This window comes from Terrapene carolina, unplaced genomic scaffold, assembly GCF_002925995.2.
Source record: "Terrapene carolina triunguis isolate 2854851 unplaced genomic scaffold, T_m_triunguis-2.0 Scaffold68, whole genome shotgun sequence".
In the NCBI taxonomy this organism is placed as follows: domain Eukaryota; kingdom Metazoa; phylum Chordata; order Testudines; family Emydidae; genus Terrapene; species Terrapene triunguis.
This window is the reverse complement of record NW_020664419.1, coordinates 33,345,362-33,369,054: the sequence shown is the minus strand read 5'-3', so window position 1 is coordinate 33,369,054 and position 23,693 is coordinate 33,345,362. Positions and strand designations below refer to the sequence as shown.

The window sequence follows — 23,693 nt, the reverse complement described above, 5'->3', positions numbered from 1 at the left end:
TAGAGCCTGGAATGGGAAAAAGGGCAATCAGGGCTGGGATGTATTGTGGAGGGGCTCACGCTCACTATAAAATCAGACACAAGCATATATTTGTTCTAGGTATGCTTGATGTATATAATAGATTGACCGAAAATTGAATAGGAAGCAAACTTACTTCAGCCACCCAATGACAGTCCCAGCCTACCTCTAACCACACCAGGTTTCATTGTAGCCAGCTCATCCCCTAAAAGTTACCATCTTCTGTTAGTATATTAATTTTAGTAAAGCAATCCTACTGGAGTCCTGGCTTTTTAAAAAAAAATTCTATATTGTTAATCTAACACTATACACACACAGATTGTACTACAGTATCTGCCAAACAGGAGTGCAAGTAGGGTGGTACACTCCAGTACACCGTACCAGCAAGAGATTTTTAGTGGGTACGGGGTACCGGAAAGACTTGGGGTGAGGCTACGCTCTGCTCCTTAAAGGAGCAGAATGGGGCTAGGGAGGGCATTCATTCTTTAAATGGTTTTAACAGCACAATACAGATGCTAACAAACTTAAACAAAGCCTTTGTTTAAGTTTGTTAGCATATGTACTGTGCTGTTACCTTGGTCAGGAGTTCTCAAGAGGGGTGGGGTGGGGGGACGACAGAAGGTGATTAAACAGTGTTTTTTATTGTTTCTCCCATTGGCCTGAATTATCCATGACATCCATACTGCATCACATCAAGTCCAAATCATTAGAGAAATACCTCTGCTTGCACTGACCAGAGGATGTTTGTCTTCTGATGTCAGCCCAGTTCTGTAGCCTTACAGGAATCAGGCGTTGTCCCCAGTGTAGACAGAATTCTTCTTTGCAGCCAAACTAGTCTAACATGCATTTTGTTAACTGGAACTGGAGCAGCAAAACAAAGAAAACAAATGCCTCATTTTCCAGCTTTGTGTGTGAGAGAACTATAAGTGAAGATTATGATGCCGGACACTGATGGCTTTAAACCATCTGCCTCAGGAATCTGCCAAGAACTTTGCTGAAAAATATGTTCCTCATCTTAGCAATGGCACTAAGACTTATCACATATCTGCCCACCTTTATTCGAATGAAGCTCCTTCTGATCTGACAGCTCAGGCATTGGCAGTTTCATCCAGAACAATTTACAAAGTTGGAACCTAATCCTGTAAACCCTTAATCATTTGATCAATCCCATTAAAGACAATGGGACTATTTGCATGACTATTCATAGATTCATAGATTCTAGGACTGGAAGGGACCTTGAGAGGTCATCGAGTCCAGTCCCCTGCCCGCATGGCAGGACCAAATACTGTCTAGACCATCCCTGATAGACATTTATCTAACCTACTCTTAAATATCTCCAGAGATGGAGATTCCACAATCTCCCTAGGCAATTTATTCCAGTGTTTAGCCACCCTGACAGTTAGGAACTTTTCCTAATGTCCAACCTAAACCTCCCTTGCTGCAGTTTAAGCTCATTGCTTCTTGTTCTATCCTTAGAGGCTAAGGTGAACAAGTTTTCTCCCTCCTCCTTATGACACCCTTTTAGATACCTGAAAACTGCTATCATGTCCCCTCTCAGTCTTCTCTTTTCCAAACTAAACAAACCCAATTCTTTCAGCCTTCCTTCATAGGTCATTTCTCAAGACCTTTAATCATTCTTGTTGCTCTTCTCTGGACCCTCTCCAATTTCTCCACATCTTTCTTGAAATGCGGTGCCCAGAACTGGACACAATACTCCAGCTGAGGCCTAACCAGAGCAGAGTAGAGCGGAAGAGTGACTTCTCGTGTCTTGCTCACAACACACCTGTTAATACATCCCAGAATCATGTTTGCTTTTTTTGCAACAGCATCACACTGTTGACTCATATTTAGCTTGAGGTCCACTATAACCCCTAGATCCCTTTCTGCCGTACTCCTTCCTAGACAGTCTCTTCCCATTCTGTATGTGTGAAACTGATTTTTTCTTCCTAAGTGGAGCACTTTGCATTTGTCTTTGTTAAACTTCATCCTGTTTAACTCAGACCATTTCTCCAATTTGTCCAGATCATTTTGAATTATGACCCTGTCCTCCAAAGCAGTTGCAATTCCTGCCAGTTTGGTATCATCCGCAAACTTAATAAGCGTACTTTCTATGCCAATATCTAAGTCGTTAATGTAAGATATTGAACAGAGACGGTCCCAAAACAGACCCCTGCGGAACCCCACTTGTTATGCCTTTCCAGCAGGATTGGGAACCATTAATAACAACTCTCTGAGTACGGTTATCCAGCCACTTATGCACCCACCTTATAGTAGCCCCATCTAAATTGTATTTGCCTAGTTTATCGATAAGAATATCATGCGAGACCGTATCAAATGCCTTACTAAAGTCTAGGTATACCACATCCACAGCTTCTCCCTTATCCACAAGACTCGTTATCCTATCAAAGAAAGCTATCAGATTGGTTTGACACGATTTGTTCTTTACAAATCCATGCTGGCTATTCCCTATCACCTTACCACCTTCCAAGTGTTTGCAGATGATTTCCTTAATTACTTGCTCCATTATCTTCCCTGGCACAGAAGTTAAACTAACTGGTCTGTAGTTTCCTGGGTTGTTTTTATTTCCCTTTTTAGAGATGGGCACTATATTTGCCCTTTTCCAGTCTTCTGGAATCTCTCCCGTCTCCCACGATTTTCCAAAGATAATAACTAGAGGCTCAGATACCTCCTCTATTAGCTCCTTGAGTATTCTAGGATGCATATCATCAGGCCCTGGTGACTTGCAGGCATCTAACTTTTCTAAGTGATTTTTAACTTGTTCTTTTTTTATTTTATCTGCTAAACCTACCCCCTTCCCATTAGCATTCACTATGTTAGGCATTCCTTCAGACTTCTCGGTGAAGACCGACACAAAGAAGTCATTAAGCATCTCTGCCATTTCCAAGTTTCCTGTTACTGTTTCTCCCTCTTCACTGAGCAGTGGGCCTACCCTATCTTTGGTCTTCCTCTTGCTTCTAATGTATTGATAAAAAGTCTTCTTGTTTCCCTTTATTCCCGTAGCTAGTTTGAGCTCATTTTGTGCCTTTGCCTTTCTAATCTTGCCCCTGCATTCCTGTGTTGTTTGCCTATATTCATCCTTTGTAATCTGTCTAGTTTCCATTTTTTTATATGACTCCTTTTTATTTTTTAGATCATGCAAGATCTCGTGGTTAAGCCAAGGTGGTCTTTTGCCACATTTTCTATCTTTCCTAACCAGCGGAATAGCTTGCTTTTGGGCCCTTAATAGTGTCCCTTTGAAAAACTGCCAACTCTCCTCAGTTGTTTTTCCCCTCAGTTTTGATTCCCATGGGACCTTACCTATCAGCTCTCTGAGCTTACCAAAATCCGCCTTCCTGAAATCCAGTCTCTATTTTGCTGTTCTCCCTTCTACCCTTCCTTTGAATTGCAAACTCTATGATTTCATGATCACTTTCACCCAAGCTGCCTTCTACTTTCAAATTCTCAACGAGTTCCTCCCTATTTGTTAAAATCAAGTCTAGAACAGCTTCCCCCCTAGTAGCTTTTTCAACCTTCTGAAATAAAAAGTTGTCTGCAATGCAGTCCAAGAACTTGTTGGATAGTCTGTGCCCCGCTGTGTTATTTTCCCAACATATATTTGGATAGTTGAAGTCCCCCATCACCACCAAATCTTGGGCTTTGGATGATTTTGTTAGTTGTTTAAAAAAAGCCTCATCCACCTCTTGCACCTGGTTAGGTGGTCTGTAGTGGACTCCTAGCATGACATCACCCTTGTTTTTTACCCCTTTTAGCCTAACTCAGAGACTCTCAACACTTCCATCTCCTATGTCCATCTCTACCTCAGTCCAAGTGTGTACATTTTTAATACATAAGGCAACACCTCCTCCCTTTTTCCCCTGTCTATCCTTCCTGAGCAAGCTGTACCCATCCACACCAACATTCTAATCATGTGTATTATCCCACATATGTGTATTATCCTATATGACTATGGACCACTTTTGTGAACTGGTAAGAGTTTCATGAGTCTGTTCCTATAAAGGAAGTTGAATCCCCCATTGAAATGCAATGTTTGGGTACAATACCATAAAGCAGTTTAGGATACAGTTCTACTTAAAATTTGTCTTTTAATAAGTCATACATATGCTGAAATGGTCCTCACCCAACTCTCATATTCCATATAAATAGACTACATATTTGTGAGTAGTTAAGCATGTTGATGTTTGTATATACAAACGGGGGTGTCAGAGGAGACGGGGAGAGCATGGGGGCTCTGGGCTAGGGGTGGGGCAGGGAGGAGTCACATGGAGTGTCATATGGGGAGGTCACATGCCCCCCCCCTTGTGTCCCTCCCATGAGTGCAGTACCAGCAAGAAATGATTTCTACTTGCACCACTGCTGCCAAATGTCAGAAAGTCTATAGTTTCCATGTTCATTGAAACAGTGAGTCAAGCAGGTCAGCTATCAGTAGAGAATGGCCATGGAAAAATATCTATGTAGTGAAAGGATGTCAGAGTTGTTCTGGTGTGGCTGCGAATGAATTTACAATGTGTCTCCACAAACAATTTGGAAAGCCTGTTTTTCTCCTGCGTCTGACATCTAAATCATCAGATGAAGAGAGGTGGGGCTGTTTTTCCAAACATGCTATTTACACATGAAGAGGAATGGACCCATGGCAACTACCAAAAAGGCGAACGGAACAATCAACTTGTCCACAGGTGGAGTTTGGAGCCCATTTTGAGCTATGCCACAAATAGAACTCCAGTGACAGCAAGCCTGAATTATCTAACTTCAGCAACATTGCTTTGGGGTGAAGTCAGACAAAACAAAGGGTTTACCAGCTCCCCAAAGGAAAAGAATTTTAATTATATTCACACAGAGAAAAGGTAGAACATTTTTAAAAGTAGGTGTTTGCTCTACGCATACCTTACCGCAGTGGTCCCCAAACTGTGGGGCATGCCCCCCTAGGAGGGGTGAGGAGGAACATTCAGGGGCACATGGCAGGGCTAAGGCCAGCCCCCCTCCGCCCAGCCCAGCTCCAGCCCCAGTCGCAGCTCCATGCCATCCCCAACACACCTCCTTCCCCAGCCGCAGTTTCGCTCCGCCCCAGCCAACCTCCGCCTGCAGCTGCAGCTCCACTCTGCTCCGCCCCCAGCCCAGCTCTGCCTTCAGCTCAAGCTCCTCTGCTGAGCCAACTGTACAATGATGAAGGGGGTGGGGCGCAGACAGATTCCATTACTGGTAAGAGAGGGGTGCGACAAAGTTTCGGCGTCACGGCTGTACTAAAGAAGTACTGTCAAGGGGCTTAAACTTCATATACTTGCACTGAAATTGTTCTAAGCTGATGTAGGCACATTTTCCTGCAAATGTGCACCAGGCTGCTTGCACTGAAAGACTGTATAAGTCAAGTGTAGTTTGGGGCTTTTTTATTATTATTTTAAAATGTTGTAATTTGGAGTGTGCTCCTGGGATAAGGCTGAACAGCAGCGAGCACAATCCAGTGGTGTAGATATGCAAAGGGACTTACAGCTCACTTTTGCACTCACTGCTCTAACTTACACCAGGGGTCAAGGGCAAATAGAAGGCCAAAAAACAACCAAGCACTGACATAGCACAAAAGCAGCTAGTGCAACCCAGCAGCAGGAAGAGGAAGTGGCATAACAACCCCTCCATATGGCACTGAAGAATTATCCTCACACAGCAGTGGTGCCTGCTGCCCCAGGTAAGGCTTCTTATCCGTCCACACAGTCTTGCCACTGCTGGCGCAAGTGCCTTTGCAGTTTCTGCCACCTAATACTGCTATCATGTGGGTCTCTGTTTCATTGACTCCACAGAGACAATTCTCTTTCAATTTACATCCTCTTACTCCAACATAATGCCAATAACTGCAGTGGATTCATGATTTACACTGAGATAACTAGGTGCAGAATTAAGGTTGGTGTCTCATTTTAAACCAAAATTGAAAATAAACCTTTTCTCCCTTGCCTATAACTTTTAATTTCTTCCCTGCTCTATTGCTATTTTTACTTTTTATCCCAAAACACTTCAAAGAGTCAAACCCAGTTACAGGTTAGATAACACATATTATATAAAATAAAGCTGGATCGGAGATGGTGCAGTGTAAGCCCTTTGTGCATACGTTAAAGAAAAGGCTGAGATGTAGACATTCATAGTTAAGGTTCTTCATTTGTCCTTAACTTACACCACTGTGTCAAGGTGTACCGTAGTACAGACCTACCAAGCCTCTCACCTGAAGTGATATTACCCCATATTACAGACCCATTCCCCAATAAGCCTCCAATTTTCTCCAGCCAGTTTTTGCTCACCACTCTCCGGTTCCAGGCTCAGCTGCCACAGCAGAGACCCTATGGTGCTGCAGAAGCATCACAGCAATGGACTTCCTAGTGAAAATGATCAGACTTGGGAATTTTCCCTTAGCTTTGCACTTACAGGGTTTGCGACCCACGCAGGTAAAACCTTATTGCAACAGAAACAATTCAGTCAAACCAAAACTTGAGGACAATGGATTTTGAGCACCATCTGCACTAAGTAGGACAGGTCTCACTGTCAACCAGACAGACCATGTGTGTATATCTAAGAGATGAGCATCTTCTTTGAGGCATGTCAGAGTCAGCAGAAGTCCAGATATTAGCTCAGATTATTAGCTTTTAGTGGCCATGTTACATCTTAAACTCAAAAAGATCATGAAGCTGGTCAAAAGAATGTTATAACAACAGAGAAGTTCAAGGACAAAGAAATGCAGATCAGATTCGATTGCATTTAGCAACCATTCCAATGTTTTAAAGTACCAGGCATTGGTACTGGAACTAGGGGTTCTGGGGGTGCAGTGGTTTCCATCATATACAAAATTTACAGTTTGGTTCAATGGCTCTAAGCTCCCCCACTATACAAATTGTTCCAGCACCCCTGGTACCAGGCTGATGAAAGCCTGGAAGACAGATGGTCAAACTGGGAGAAGATGGTACTTGAGACAGCAGAGGAAGTAGTAGGCCATCAGGGAGGGTCAAAGAACGATGCATGGATTACATCTGGAATATGGTCAGTGACTGATGAGCTGAAAGCTCTGAAGGCAAAAATGGAACAGTGCAAGACACAGGCAGAACTCTTAGAGGAGCTTACGAGATACAGAGAAAAGAACAGAGAAATAAAGAAGAGATGCAGGCAAGATAGAAATGCCTGGGTTCAGGAGAAGGCTGCAGAGGCAGAAGAAACAGCACAGATGGGAGATTTCAAGCAGCTCCATAGAATACCGGAAGACATTTAAGGAAGAACCAGACTGTCACAGGTAGTGCCCAGCGGGGACTCTCATGGACATGTGTTGAAAATGCATGAAGAACAAGCCAGCCAATGGAAAGAACATTTCCATTCTATACTAGACTGTCCAAAGCTGATGATCACACACAGCTTGGAGAGAAATGCCAACGCTAAGTTAGAAATAGAAGAGGGACCAATAACATCCAATTAAATTAATGCAACCATCAAAGGTCTTAAACTGGGGAAAGATCCTGGGGTTGACAGAATTCAAGTAGAGGTAATAAAGGCTGGAGGCAAAATTCTGATTGAGCAGCTAACAAAACTCTAACGAAATATGGGTGAAGTAACAAGTGCCACAAGACTGGAAAGATGGTGCCATCATGGCATTGCCAAAAAAAGACTGATCTTACTCAGTGTGCAAGCTGGAGAGGTATTGTACGGTTATCAATCCAAGGCAAAGAATTGGCTACCTTTATGCTGAATAGAATGAAGGTGGCAGTAGATGAAAGATTACAAGAAAAGTCTGGGTTCCCTCCAGGTAGGTCATGCTGTGAACAGATATTCACTCTTTGACAGATCATCGAAAAAGCTACTGATTGGCAGCAACACCCCCTCTTAATTAATTTTATCTACTTTAAAGAAAGCAGTGTCCACAGAGAGACTCTGTGAAATATTGCTAGAAGTTATGGGATACCAGACAAGCTTATCAACATAATATGATGGAAGGAGATATAAATTAAGATGAGATACAGGCCTAAGTGAGTGGTTCAATATTGTGAGTGGAGTCAGACAAGGGTGCGTGTTATCACCAAACTTTTTTGCATTAGCAATAAACTGGGTGATGAAGTGAGCAACAAAAGGCATCATGGACAGTATAAAATGGGTTAGCAGGGACGAGTTACATGACCTTGACTTTGCCAACAACATTGCTTTACTAAATATGACGTGGAACTGAAGGATTACTCTTGCATCAGAGGTAGAACAAGAAGCAGCAAAAATTGGATTGAAAGTAAATGCATACAAAACCAAGATGATGAAGGTAGGAAACTGTACAACAGATACAAAGATGTACACTGCTGGAAAAGAAGGTGGTTGTGATAAAGATATTCATATGAGATTAGGAAAAGCAAACACCACTTTTGGAAGGATGAACAACATCTGGCCTGACAGATCTCTACACCAAACTAAGGGTCAGATTATACCATACAATTATACTAAGCATGGTACTGTATGGAACAGAGACTTGGCCAATGACAATTGCCTAACAAAGAGACTGGAAGCTGCCCCCCATAGATGGCGAAGGAAGCCACTACACATTTCATGGGAAGACAAAATAACAAACGAGCGAGTAAGGGAGCTGACAGAGCAAGACATGCTAGAAAATATCAGCAAAGAAAGAAGACACTAGTGGTTGAGACATGACACCGTATGGAAGATGGGAGACATGCTAAGAAAGCATTGAATAAATTTGAATTGGTTACCTGCGGGAGGAAAGAGAAAGTGAGAAAAGTCAAGGAAGAACTGGCAGAAGATGGTGGTGGGCAGCTTCCAGTCTCTTTTTGTTAGCAATTGTCATCAGCCAAGTTACGGAAGTTACAAAAGTTATAGAACTAAAATATATACCAAATTTTCTGGAAATCCACCTTGCTTTTGGTTACTCTCTTCTACTTATGTCTGTGCAATGTTTATCTAGGATCAAACTGCTCACTGGGACAAACCCATGGGCTCCATACAGGAAACTAAATGGATTAGCCGGTAGGTCCCAGTTTGCAGCACTGGCTGGTGCCTAAACCCCTCTTGGTAGGGATCTTCTCTGTAATGCAGAGTGCAAACCTTGCCTTCTTCCTTGTCTTGTTGCTTGCATGTCCAAGCACAATCTATTTAAACAAGAGTGTGTGATTCAGATATCCCCTCCCCACACACACACACTTTTTTTTTTATAAGAACTTTTCAGGGAGGGAATCTCACATATCTAGAAGGTTGCCTTCAAATACAGCAGATTTCACAGAAACAGGCTAGAAGTGGCTTTTTGGAAGGGGAGGGGTGTGTGTGTGTGTGTGTAGGGATATCTCACCACGTGATCTCAAACAAAAAGGCCAGTTTCTAGTTGGTTTGAGAAAGCCGAGCAGCTCCTCCCTAGCCCCTGGGCCCAGCCTTGCCACCAGGCAGCAGCCACACACAGGAGAGTTATTTATCTGTCACAAAGCAGGCAGCCCCCAGATGCAGGGGGGGAAGGGAAGGGGGTTCATTCACAGTGGCTCCAGCAGGACCTCCTCTCCTCTGAGAGGGCATGCTGCGGGGGGAGAGAGAAAGCAGGAGCCACATTCAATCTCCGCTAAGAGAGGGACACACACACACACCGGGAGCGCTTCCAAGCCCAGCCCCTCGCAGCAGCCCAGCCGCCGCAGCTCCCCTCTCTCTGCTCCTCAGGGCTCTTTGTTGGAAGGCGCCGACAGGGGGCTGAGTCACCATGTCCTCCGCCAAGAAAGGCTTTTACCGGCAGGAAATCACGAAAACCTTATGGGAGGTGCGGGAGCGCTACCGGGACCTGCAGCCGGTGGGCTCCGGAGCCTACGGCGCTGTCTGGTGAGTGCAGCAGGGGGGAAGGGGGTGGGTGGGTCTCCCCTCCCCAGGACACCCCCTGGCCGGGCGGGGCGCCCAGACTGGACGAGGGCTGCCCACTGCCTGCGCACCCCGGCCGCGGGAGCCGGGCTGGCGGCTCCCTTCACAGCCAGGGACTTTGCTCGCCCTGGCGCTGCAGGCAGGTCCCTGGGGAGGCGGCTCGGCTCCCTGCCTCGCGGGGACACCCGCCGGTTCCGCGGCCACTTTCGCTTTAATTCCTTCCAACTTTTTGTTTTGGCTGCCCCGGCCCGGCCCGCGCTCCCCTCGGTGCCGGTGTAATTGCAGCTAATTCGGACGGGCAGCAGTTTGTGGCATCGCCCCGGCCCGGCCCGGCCCAGCCCGCTCCTGTGTGGGGGGAAGGTGTTGGCTCTTCCCAGCCCAGGTGCGTCCCGCCCCGTTTCCTGCTCTGCCCGGGACTCCACGCCCATTTGCCCAGCTAGCCGGGGGGGCTTGCTGCTACGAAGTTGCAAGAAAAGCCCAGAGCGGACAGTTCTACAATAATCTGCCCCTAGGGGGAATCTCTTCTTCAAGTGCCAGCGAGGGTTTCTGTCCCTTCTGTTTTTCTTCTCCTGTCTAGGTAACTTTGCATGTTCCCATTCATAGAAATGCCCAAGTGCTTTCCCAACCACTCTAAAGTCTTGCCCTCTGTGGTGTCCTGGGGCAGTGAGTTCCACAGTTACAGGGTCCTGTAAAACTGCATTTCCCTATTATCCTTTTGCATTTCTACTTCATAAAAATGTTCCACTGTTTATTACAGTATGAGAGCTGATTGACCTCAGTGCCATCCATTACTTTATAGACCTCTGCTGTGGCTCATCTGACTTGGCTAAGGGAAATGGTCTATTTTTTAGCCAATTTTTAATTTCCCCTCTTTCTACCTTTACCAAAAATCCTTTTTTAGTCCGATAAAATATAGTGGAATTAAGACATCTCTCTTTTTCCTGCCTAAATGTTCCCATTTACAGTTTTCTAATACTAGCTTCTTTTCATCAAAGGGTCTGGGAGCATGCTAGATTCTCAATACCCTGGTGAGGTAGTACTTAGGGAGTTATTATCCCCACTTTACAGTAGGATAAACAAAGGCACAGAAAGGGTACGTCCAAACTACCCGCCGAATCGGCGGGTAGTAATCGATCTATTGGGGATCAATATATCGATCCCCAAACGTGCTCCCATCGACTTGGGAACTCCACCAGGGTGAGCGGCGGTAGCGGAGTCGACGGGGGAGCTGCGTCCGTCGATCCCGCGCCGTGAGGACCTGAGGTAAGTCGAAATAAGATACGTCGACTTCAGCTACGCTATTCCCATAACTGAAGTTGCGTATCTTACATTGGGACACCCCCCCCCCATGTAGACCAGCCCAGAGGTTATGTGACTTTGTCTCTGTCACATGGCAGAGCACAGCCACACACCAGGAGTCCTCTAACCTATTGTTCAGTGCATCTTGGGTGGCAGGACTTGCAGCATCACTCCAATCCTCACTCACAAACTCTATTCTTGTTCTCTTAAAGCTCAGCTATCGATGGAAGAAATGGCACCAAAGTGGCTATCAAGAAACTGTACCGCCCATTTCAGTCCGAACTCTTTGCCAAACGAGCCTACCGGGAACTGCGCCTCCTGAAACACATGAAGCATGAAAATGTGAGTTTAGTCATTAGCATATCCCCTCAAGTCTGCAGCTTGCACAACAAAATGCGTACACGCCACCGTGCACACAGCCTGATCCACTGCCCCCCTGCCTCCACTATGCCCATAATTTGCCAAGGTAGATATACTCTTGCACAATATCATCAGTAATTTAGCTGTAACAGAGATTTTTAGCCATATATTACCAAAAGTTCTGATAAAGAGCAAAGCCATCAGTGGGTCAGCATACAAAATCTGATGATGGGGGTGTGTGTATGTGCCATCAGAGAGGAGCCATCAAAAAGTGACTATAACTTCAACTGTCTGCATGATCATACATTTGTAACACTTGTCTTTCCCTCCTTTGTGGCCACTCCGTTGTTTGTGGCTATCCTGAAGATTGTAAGCTAGGAGGGATAGGATTTTTCTGTGTCTATGCAAAGCCTAGCACATTTGGGGCACTACTGTAATATAAACAAATCAATAAATATACCCATATATACATTGTATCTTATGCTGTGAATATGCCTGTCTCCAGCGATGGAAGGCTTGTTGGAGTGGAGGGATATGTGAGTAGCTTTGAGGATTAACTCGGGGTGATTTGGAAGAGAGTAAAATGGTTTTGTGAGGAGCAGCAGTCAAGGCTGGCATTATTGGTGGACATACGGGATGGGGGAAAGTGATAAGAGTTGAGTAACTAGGGAGAGGTAGAATTGTGAAGAGCCATGAAGATTAAGGTTACGTCTACACTAGAAACTTCAAAGTGCTGCCACGGCAGCGCTTTGAAGCGTGAGTGTAGTCGCGTGTGAGCTCTCCCAGCGCTCATGGTAGTCCACCTCCACGAGGAGAACAGCTCCGAGCGCTGGGAGCACGGTTCCCAGCGCTCGGAGCCTGTCCACACTAGCGCTTTAAAGCGCTCAAACTTGCTGCGCTCAGAGGCGTGATTTTTCACACCCCTGAGCCAGCAAGTTAGAGCGCTATAAAATGTAAGTGTAGACAAGCTTTTAGGGTAACATTTTCAAAAATGCCTAAGAAACTTAAGAGCCTTAGTCCTACTGATTTTCAATGAGATTTAGGCTCCTAAATGCCTGAGGTCAGGTCTACACTCAAAAGTTAATTTGACCTAGCTACGTCGCTCAGGAGTGTGAAAAATCTAACGCCTGAGTGATGTAGTTAAGCTGACTAACCCCCAGTATAGACAGCCATAGGTGACAACTCCGTGGGTGCTCCAGGGCTGGAGCACTCACGAGGAAAAATTGGTGGGTGCTCTGCACCCACCAGCAGCTCCCCGACCTGCCCCCTGGGCCCCAGCTCGCCTCTGCCTCTGCCCCTGAGTGCGCCGCCAAGTCCTGCTTCTCCCCCCTCCCTCCCAGCGCTTGCGCCGCAAAATAACTGTTTCATGCGGCAAGCGCTGGGAGGGAGGGTGGAGGAGGAGGAACATGGCGCGCTTGGGGAAGGAGCAGAGGTGGGGATTTGGGGATGGATCCAATAGGGACAGGGAGGGCACGGAGTCAGGGCGGGGCTGGGGATGCAAGCACCCACCGGCGCCAAGGAAAGTTGGCGCCTGTGTAGACAGCATTACGTCGACCTAGCTACTGCCTCTTGGGGAGGTGGATTATCTGGACTAATGGGAGAACCCTTCCCGTTGCTATAGTGTGTGTCTACACTGAAGTGCTACAGTGGTGCAGCTGCCATGCGCACTGGCACCCCTATAGTGTTTCAAGTGTAAACAAGCCCTAAGTCACTTTTGAAAATTTCATTTAGGTGCTTCTTGAAAATTTTACCTAAAAGGAAAAGCTTGAATTGGATATAGTCAGTGGAAGAGATAAACCAGAGGGTGATTCAAAGAAAATGAGAAGGTAGGAGGTGATACGGTCAGTGTAGTGGAAGAGGAAGGTGATTGTAATAGCTGTGTTTGCTGTGGATTGAGGAAGGTATGTGTCAGGGAAGTGGAAGAGGATGAGGCTGCAGTAATCAAGATGGGAGGTGAGGGAGGAGTCAAAGATGACTCCCAGAGTACATGTCAGATGGACAGGAAGGATAGTAATATTGTCAACAATGGGAGAGAATAGTGAGCAGTGGAAAGGGGTTCAGATGAAATCTCAGATTCAGTTTTAACTATGTTAAATTCAAGTTGATGGCTGGAATACCAGAAAAAGTTCTCACAGAGAGAAAGGCTAAGTTGTAGGATTAGATGTAGGAAGGGAAGACAGGTCAGTAGTGGAGAGGTTCATTTGTGAGTCATTGAGATACAGATGTTAATTGAAGATATCCCCTAAAGAGAGGGTGTATACAGTCAAGGACAGAGCCCTGTGGGGCTCCTGCTGGGAGGGGAGGAACCACAAAAGAGATGTTGAAAGAGTCATTGGAGAAATAATAGGAGAACCAGGAAAGGACAGTGGCAAAGGTTTCAAGGAGAGCATGATCAACAGTACCTAAAGTGGCAGAAAGGTCAAGGAGAACAGGTGGAGGCCAGGGCCTTAAATGTAGCTAGGAAGAAGTTATAGAGACTTGGGTGAGAGAAAGGTTGATAGAGTGAAGGGGTTGAAGCCAGACTGGAAGGGGCCCAAGATGGAGGATCAGCGTAATGGCTACAAATGGCATGTTCCATGGGTTTAGAGGGAAGGAAGGGAGGAGATGGAGACATTAGAAAGAGAGGGAGGGTGGGTCAACTGGCAAAACATTTGAGGATGTGGGAGATCAGACCATGCTTTTAATCTGAGAGGAGCAGGTTGCTTGAAAAGAGCAAGAGCTTGTGCAGGAGGGAGAGTTGGGGGCAAGGGAGGCTAATGGCTTGGAATAGCCAATCCTTGTCATTTAAAATGATGGCATTGACACTTAGAACACAGCACCAACACTGTCTGAGTTCAGTTTTAAAACTAATCTGTGAAACACCTTGGTTCCCTGTCTAGATGAAGCAGACTGTACTTTAGACTTACAAACCCACTAGCGTCTGTCCCTCAGGCATTTTACCCTTAAGCCTCCTTTTATAATTTATGGTCAATTCATTTCACTCACTGCACCCCTAAAGTAATTGTGTTCTGCCATTAGCAGCTAGCATTTTATATGTTCAAAGTGCTGTTCAGTTAATGTTTGTACATCACGTAGGCCTTTTTACTACATTTGGAACATTCACAAAGCACTCTGACTGAACACTTACGAGATGATGGACTCCTGCAGTTACCAAGTGTCCATCAGAGCTGGATGATTTTTCCCCCCAATTTCTCAAAGTAATCTGTCCTTCACTTGGCTAGCGTTTTTCAGCTGCTGTCTTTGTGTTGTATATGCCCTTGGGGATAGTAATCTTGAACTCTTCCATGTGCTTACTTCATAATTAAAGACTCTAGAAGAGAGCAGACTCTGGGGATGTGATCTCAATCCATAAAAGGCTTAAGAATCACCATATATGAAGGAAACAAGTAATTTAAGGTCTCAGAAGGGAAATCAAGGAGCGATGACTTGGAGCTATGGGAGGAAAAGTTTAGGCTAGATATTAAGGAAGAGTTTATCCCAAGCCTCCTAGAACAAAGCCTGAGTAAGTGGTATCTGTGCTGGGAATTAGTGGGGATTGAGGGGGCTAGAAATCAACCACTCTTCCCAGCCAGGGATAGCTGGACCTGCAACACAGTCCCTCTGAGGTTTCCCAGCCACTGAATATAGACATGTATGGATCCAGAGGCCCCCTACTCCAAGCCACCCCAATGGTTCCTCTGCAGAAACATGCACTGGACCCACCGCCATTGTGCCCCAACAATTCCCTCTTCTTTGGACAACCCTGCCACAGAGCTGAAGTGACAATGAGTATTTTGAGAGGCCTTCCTGCATTTGAATGAACTTCTCCTGGTAACAGCAGTTAGTCAGTGGAACAGGCTATAAAGTAAGGGGGCTCAAAGTACCTTAGCTGCAGTTATTTAAGAACAAGTTCCAAAAGACATTAATGGGAAAGATATAGTGGGTAGTCCTTTCCAATTTGTACTATAAATACAATTGTTATAAAACATGAATAGAGTTGCAGTGCTGGTTTCCAAAATAAGATGATGTTGGAACAGGACAGAGGTGAATATTACTAATATTTGTCTTATCTATCTTAGGTTTTAATAGCACCTAGCCAATGACATCTAGAGTAGGCAGTATATAATAGGCAATCTATCAGCACTGCATGCCAATGTTAACAGTGCTGCTGCTGCATTTTATGCTCGGGACACTGCTGCAATATTGGATTAATCTGCTAGTACGCAGTCTTCTTCAATTTGCTTTTTTCACCCTCAAGATGTAAATGATTTATAGATTCTGGAATGCCATCAGAGTTAAAATTATATCCAATTTTCTACTATGTATAATGTTTTTTCTTAGAAAGTGTCTTTTGCAGTAGTTAAGCATTTAATATGGAATTCTTATGAAAAGTATTTGTCTATTATTGACAATATGCTATAGAAGTATTGCAATGATTTTTTTCATTTGTGAAGCCATTGTGATGGAATTTGTCAAGTAGCTAGTAAAATGAAAGATCTTACGTTATGTTGAATATATATGGCTGTATTCAGCTGTAATCATTTCACTTGATGGTATATTCAGAATGATAGAGTATCAGAGGGGTAGCCGTGTTAGTCTGAATCTGTAAAAAGCAACAGAGGGTCCCTGTGGCACCTTTAAGACTAACAGAAGTATTGGGAGCATAAGCTTTCGTGGGTAAGAACCTCACTTCTTCACTTGCATCTGAAGAAGTGAGGTTCTTACCCACGAAAGCTTATGCTCCCAATACTTCTGTTAGTCTTAAAGGTGCCACAGGGACCCTCTGTTGCTTTTTAATGATAGAAGAATATGTCTTAGGGTATGATGTATTATGTCAAAAATCCTTGCAATAATTCTTTGAACTTTCATCGTGGTATGCTTACTCTATCCACTACTATGTCACAACAGTGCATCAGCACATTTGGAAGCAACTACTATCAATATTCTAGAATGCCTTACTCACATGAGTAATCCTTATTGGAGCATTCCTATTGACTTCAGTGGGACTGCTCACATGAGTAAGAGTTGTAGGATCAGTCACCTAGGGAACAATCCTCTAAATATGTGAGTTGTCTTACTGAATTTAACTGGAATGTCATCACAGGTGGAGCTGCTCATATCAGTAGATGTTTAAGCATTTTCAAGACACAGCCCCACATCATAAATCTCTGGATGCCGGGATACCATCTTCTTTTATGTACTCTAGATCTTTGTGCATGTTGGTGGCTTTGAAATAACAGTACACTATTAAATGTACTATAGAACAGAGGTTCTCAAACTGTGGTCTGCGAGCTCCATTCAGGTGGTCCACGGATAGTTCCCTCTAGGGTGCACGCCTGGGCGGCCGCACACAAAAAAATGAAGAGCCACCCTCCTAATTAGTGGAGCCGTGCAGGCATGGCTCCACAAATTAGGTGCCTGGATCCTGGAGAATATGCACATGTAAGGTGAGGGGGGGAAGTGGGGGTTGGTAGGAGGGGGCAGTGGGGTGAGAAGAGTGGGTGGGGAGGAATTTGGGATGTGCAGAGCTGCAGTGGCCACAGAGAGGCGAATTTCCTCAGCTCCAGGGCTGCGGCTGCTGGGGAGACAGCCCTCCTTCCCAGCCCCAGCTTGAGGGCTGCTGCGGCAGGGGAGAGAGGGCACATCCATTGCATTAGAAAGGTAAGACTACTGATATTTAAATATGAGTTATGTGCTTTTATTTGTAGAACAAAAATCGTTATTTATTATTAAGGGTTTTTTTATATAGCACTTTTATCCAAAGCGCTTTACAATAGTTAGCTAACGGTACAAACAACATTTGAAAAGATCATTAAGTGGTCCACCGAGACTCTCAGCAATTTTCAAGTGGTCTGCGGAAAAAAAAGTTTGAGAACCACTGCTATAGAAGATTTTTTGAAGGCAACAAAGTCTTGGTAATGAGAGACTTCACTTCTGCCCTCTGCCGCTGAATTCATGTGGAGAAGTGATGTGAGACCACAGAGGTTTTGTGTGTGAGGGTTGTTGTGTTTGTGGAGCAGAGAAGTGAGAACTTGGGAGATTCTGTTCCATTTGTATCCGAATTACAAAACAAACCACTTAAGCTAGTAGCAGTGGTGTCCATCTTTTTTTAATCTTTCGAGTTTACCTTTAATTTGAAAAGTTCTGGGTATAAGCTGATGGAGGATATTGTGGAGGTCAAGGCATCAGCCCATACAGAAAAACAGGCTGTTTACCAATGGGAGGATTTTTTAGCAGTTTATTTTCTTTTGAACTTGACTTTAAATCTATAATTGTGACCTTTAAAACTCTCTACATTATAGGTTTAAATCTGAACGGAAAAGAAAAAGTTGTTTGTAATACCCAGAAGGATACAAATATTTTAATGTACCAACTTCGGACCTGATCCTGCAAACACATGTGTTTGCTTATGTAACAGGGTGCTGGCTAGGAGATCCAACCCAGGCCCCTGTAAGCCCAGCTCTGCTTAAAAGGGGGATTAGTTAGGACTGGCTGGGGAGGCCATGCCCTAATCACCTGAGGGGATGCACCTGCGGGCTGAGTGGCCAGCCTGCTATATAAAGCTGGCTGGGAGGAAGCAGAGGGGAGGAGACAGGAAAGGGAGGAGCAAGGAGCTCTAGATCCCTGCTGGCAGGAGAAGCTAGCGGTCTCCTAGGGTGTTGGTCTGTAAGATATGTAAATAGAAGGGATGGGGACAGGCACGAACAATAAAAGAGCACTGGTGCATTTACTTTGGAGCAGTCTCTGACTGAGTTTGTGAAGGGGCCGGGAGCAGGCACTGCTACAGCTTACCTCTCCACCCATGAATCATCGCACTGAGATCAATGGAGCATAAAGTTAAATATGTGCAAGTACTTGCAAGATCAGGGCCTTTGTTACTTCCATTTGACAAATGATTTTTGTTTTGCACACTGAATGGAGCTGGCATTAACATGCCTGTTTTCATTTAATAACAATTTGTATAGCGACAAATATTATATCCATCTTGGTGTCCTTCTGGGGATATTTGTTAGTTAATGGCTGTTGCAAAGCCACCAGTGGGAGTACAGAATATTGAGGGGGGATTTTATGATGCTCAAAAACAGTGTCTATTGTCAAAATAATTTATTTTAATTTCTCAGCAATAGAGTGAAATGTTTTTAAAATATCCTATTGATAAAATCTAGAGGACATCCTTGACCCAACCCTTCCAAATATAAATTCAGAACATATTTTTGGTGTGAACCTCTTGATAAGTGACCTATAATATTTAAAAGTTTTGAATTGGTTCATGTGCTACAGATGTTTTCTCTTCCTTGGAACACTGCATTTGGAGATTCAGATTCAATATTTATTTAGAAGAAACGCTATACTGTTCTCCTATTCATTGTTTGATTTACTGATCATTCTCTAGTATATTCCCAGGTCCAAAAAAGCAATGTATGTTTTATAATATAAGAAATATTTTACTTTTTCCTGACTTTTGGAGAGAATTCAGTTGTGTATTAGATACCAAATCAGCTCACAATTGCCATATATTTTTCTGAGAAAGCTACAGCCCTCCAGTTTTTAGATAGATAATATTAAACAAACTGAACTCTGTGTTTTGCAAAATGCTCATGTTGTAGGGCTATTTGTTTAGTCTTATACAGTGCGCCTATCAGCAAACTCTAAATCCATGAACAATTTAAAATGCATTTTACAAAATAATTCATGCTGAGGCAGTGTCAAAGCTAAAATAGCCCCCATCCCACCTAAACTGATGTCCCCCTGTCCACCCATTCATCTACCCGAAATGCCTGAATAATAGATAAGCTTTCCAACATGTCCTGAATGCAAATAATTTCAGGTTATGTCAGATCAAGGGAGGAATTTGTTCCAGAGTGAAGTGCCCTTTGCTGAGAAACTCCCTGTCCCCAGCTGAACAAATCTTGGGACTGTCAGCTCAAACATCTTGGCTGATCTCAACTGCCAGTTAAAACATGGGAAGAGTGGCAGTTTCTAAGATACATAAAACCCAAAGCAGGAAGGAAGTTATAGATCAAAACATGCATCTTGGATTGCAACAGGAAGTGTAATGAAAGTCTGCAGTTTTTGGAGCATAGACCCCCTGCAAGGAATACTGCTATGTAATTGGGCAGCCACTTTTGGCATCAGCTAAAATTTCACCTACATCAGGTGTAGACTCCAGTAGAGTGCAATGCAGTAATGTAGGCTGGAAGTGACAAAGGCATAGGAGTATGAGAGATCACATTCAAAAGACACATTCATAACTTTTTTGCCAAGAACAGATGGAAAAAAGCATTCTTGGCTACCTCTGCTGTCTGTGTATTCAGAATAGCCAAGGATCTAACAGAATCCCCAAGTCATGAACTTCAGTAACAAAAGGCTGGAAAATCTTCAGTGCAGTGACATATCACTTCTGTCACTTCCTTTGTTGGTTTTTGACAACCTACCAATTTTCCTTTCTGGACCAACCTTCAGCTAACTAGCTATCATCCAAACCCCAAGCTTGGCTAGACACTAGGAAAGCAAATCAATTGCACAAACTTGATCCAGTCAAACAGAGATGTAGAGTTGAGGGTCATCAGCATACTGATGTCACTGCAACCCACACCTTCTTTCTATCTGCCCTATTGGCCCTATATACACACTGAACAGGATGAGTGACAGAATAGAACCCTGCAGTACATCACAGAAAAGAGCCCTCAGGGCAGTTGAGAAAGCAAATCTTACTTTGAGACCTCTCAGAGAAAAGAATGGAGCTACTCAAGCCTGACTTGAGAGTCTGTAGGCACGTTGACATCACCTCTTGGTCATGTTGCTGGAGTGTTACTTCCTCACCACACAAGTCAGCATCCAGTAGTCACATGAGTCCTGATGTGCTTTTATTTTACAAAGAGCATCATCTCCTTCAGCTCTCAGGAATCTATGACTGGGTAGGGAAGTTTTCTCCTTATGGTTCTGCTACTTTTTCTTCTTGGTTATTGTGGCAGGGTGCTGTTAGAGAGGCCTTAATCAGCTCCTGCTACTCCAGCTGCAATAAGGGGGATTGGATTGAGGCTGGGTAGAGAGCCTGATGCTTGCCTGGTAACTGACCACACCTGCCAGCCTCGTTCGCAGGAGCTATAAGGCTGTGAGGAAGTGAGAGCAGGAGGCAAAGGTCAGGCTCAGAGAGAGGTGGGAGTCTCCTAGTCTGTTGCTGGCCAGGCCTGTGGTAGGCCAAGCTGTTGTAAAAAGCCTGTATATAGTTGGAAACTGTGGGAGGGAACTTGATCATAAATAAAGAGCACCAGCCTGAAGAAGAGAGGGAGAAAACCTGAACCAGAGGGGCACAGTGTGTGCCCCGTTAGTTATTCATTCTTTTATAAAATGGGGGGATGGAATTATGTGGGGACTCTTAGAAGGGCAGAGTGCTCAGCCTGTCAGGATTATGTGGAGGAGAGAGAAGGGAGTTCTCTATCCATCAGCAGTGATCCTTTTCTTTGGGGGAGTGGAATGGACAGCCACTGAAGAGAGACCCATTCAGGAAGAAAGGTGGCTGCAGGACAGGCCTGGTGGCAAGGTAGTTTAAAGAGGAAAAAGGATGGGGGTGTACTTAGAACACTATATGAATGCAGAGACCCTGTGATGTGAGAGATAAATGATGTGATGTGAGATATAAATATGCACAAAATTAAACTAACCCTGCAAGAAATAAACTGTGTGATCTGCAATTAATGCACACTCCACAGCAGGGATAACTCCTATAGTATAAGAATGTCCTTACATTTGCAGTCTGAGTGCCAAAGTCACTCAGCTTCACTGTTTTGCCCAGGCATAACACCTACACTATGAAGCACTTACAACATGAAATGTGCCCTACATTATGTATTAACGTATGCAAGATCTGAGACTGCAGGTGACACACTGCATCTAACTTCAGAAAACTTTCCTTTATATACACTAGTGGTTCTCAAACTTTTGTACCAGTAACCCCTTTCACATAGCAAGCCTCTGAGTGTGACCCCCCCCCATAAATTAAAAATACTTTTTTATATATTTAACACCATTATAAATGCTGGAGGCAAAGCAGGGTTTGGGGTGGAGGCTGACAGCTCATAACCCCCCATGTAATAACCTTGTGACCCCCTGAGGGGTCCCAACCCCCAGTTTGAGAACCCCTGATATACACCTTGTGGAATCATTCCTCAGATAAGACTGCTTCAGTAAATGAAACCATATTGAAACACAGAATATATATTTGTTCTAAAATACATCAGTATAATTCAAACAGAATCAGTGCTTGTAATAAAGTATTTATTAGTCTAGGGGTATTTCTACACAGCCAACATTAAAGTGCTGCCACTTTAATAAAGAATAAATAGTGGGGAATAAAGAAAAGCGGGGTTGCTCTTACAGTTAAAATCTAGTATACAGAAGACAATCAGCATATTGCAGAAAAGCATAATTTGACATTCAAAAAAGGGATTATATATCTGCTCAAAGAAGCCGCTGAAGTCTTTATCCAGTTATGTTGTTTTATCTATTCAGATACTTTTAAAATTTTAATTTACATCCTTGAGTCCTGCAGTCTGATCTGGGTGGATTCTTGTGTGTGTGGAGTCCTGTTAGAGTCACTGGGGTTCTGCAGGGGTGCAAGGGTTCACCCATGCAGATCATACTGCAACATCGGGCCATACTGATAACATGGTTGGCAAACAATGAAGTTTGATGAACAAATCTGGCTTGAAATTTATCCAGACCATCTTCAAATATATATGTAAAACACAAAGTTCACTAGAAACAGAAGTATGGACAATCTTGGAAATAAAAACTCCCTATCAGACAAAAATAACAGAGGATACAACAAAACCTACATCAGAAATCCTATAGTAATTCTACAGTGCTGAAATGATGGTGGTATAACTTTTTTTCATTTGATTATAATTTTATTAGTTCATATTAAATAAAATATAACAAACAGTGTTCATTGTTCATCAAGCCATAATGCAAGGCAGAGTCAGTATATTAGGGACTCTAGTCACGGTAGGAGAGTGCAAGAAAGGAGGAGGAGGAGAGTTTGGAGAGGCAGCCAAGACAGAGTTGCTCCCCAGCCTGCTTTGTGAAGCCATAGGGCAACAGCACTCCAAGAGAGCTAAGGGTTTGTAGCTCTCAGATTGGTTCTGACACGCCAGTGAAGTCGAACATTGGAACCAAGGTGTCAGTGTTAATAGCTAACGCTTGACATACGATTAGATACTTTTATCCAAAGTAGACTTAGGCCAAGTCTACACTATACATTTACATCAGTATAACTACATCACTCAGGGGTATGAAAAATCTACATCCCTGAGCGATACAGTTATATCGACTAATCCCTGGTGTAGACAGTGTTATGTTGACGAGAGAGCTTCTCCTGTTGACATAGCTACTGCCTCTTGAGGAGGTGGATTAACTAAACCGACTGGAGCAGCTCTCCTGTCAGTGTAGTAGCATCTTCGCTGAAGCACTATAGTGGTGCAGCTGTGCTGCAGCAGCAGCATTTTAAGTGTAGACCTGCCCTTAGGGCTTAATTCACTCTTCTTTGATTAGTAGTAGAAATAAAACTGTTTCAAAACAGGGTTTCATTAAGTACCCAAAGAGGTAGTTAAACTTCATGAACAGCCCTCTTTGTAGATGTAGACTGCAGGGAAAGCAGAATTCAGCTGACAAGTTCCCAATCCCTTCAATCTTGTGCTCAGGGCCGGCATCAGCGCAGCAAGCAGATGCTTGGGGCGGCCAACGGAAAGGGGCGGCATGTCCTGCTCTTCGGTGGCAATTCGGCAGCGGGTCCCTCAGTCCCTCTCAGAGGGAAGGACCTGCCGCCAAATTGCCACTGAAGAATGAAGCGGCGGCGGCTCTGCCGCCAATCGCTGCTTTTTTTTTTTTTTTTCCGCCGCTTGGGGCGGCAAAAACACTGGAGCCGGCCAGCCCTGCTTGTGCTATCCATATTGCCACTTTTGCATGCAAAAAAAAAAAATAAAAATGCATGTAAGTTTTTGTGGTACACTGTATTTCATCAACTGTTTGAAAGTTGTATTTGATCAGAAATATGCGTATATGGCTACAGATATTTTAGAAATGTTCTCAGACAGATAGCCATTTGTGAGAGATGTAATGAAGAATACTGCTAGAAACTGCACAAACTTTTAAAGTTTTCCCTA

The 23,693-nt window shown here is 44.1% G+C and overlaps 1 protein-coding gene across 1 annotated transcript in view; it reads left to right on the top strand.

Annotated features, from left to right (window-relative positions):
* Nucleotides 1-9,514: 9,514 nt before the first annotated feature.
* MAPK12 (mitogen-activated protein kinase 12) overlaps nucleotides 9,515-23,693 on the top strand; it is a 72,028-nt gene continuing 57,849 nt past the window's right edge. The window contains exons 1-2 of the mRNA XM_024201341.2: nucleotides 9,515-9,855; nucleotides 11,403-11,532. Of these exons, the coding sequence (XP_024057109.1) occupies nucleotides 9,740-9,855; nucleotides 11,403-11,532 (246 nt within the window). The 5' untranslated portion in view covers nucleotides 9,515-9,739. The remainder of the gene's footprint in view (nucleotides 9,856-11,402; nucleotides 11,533-23,693) is intronic.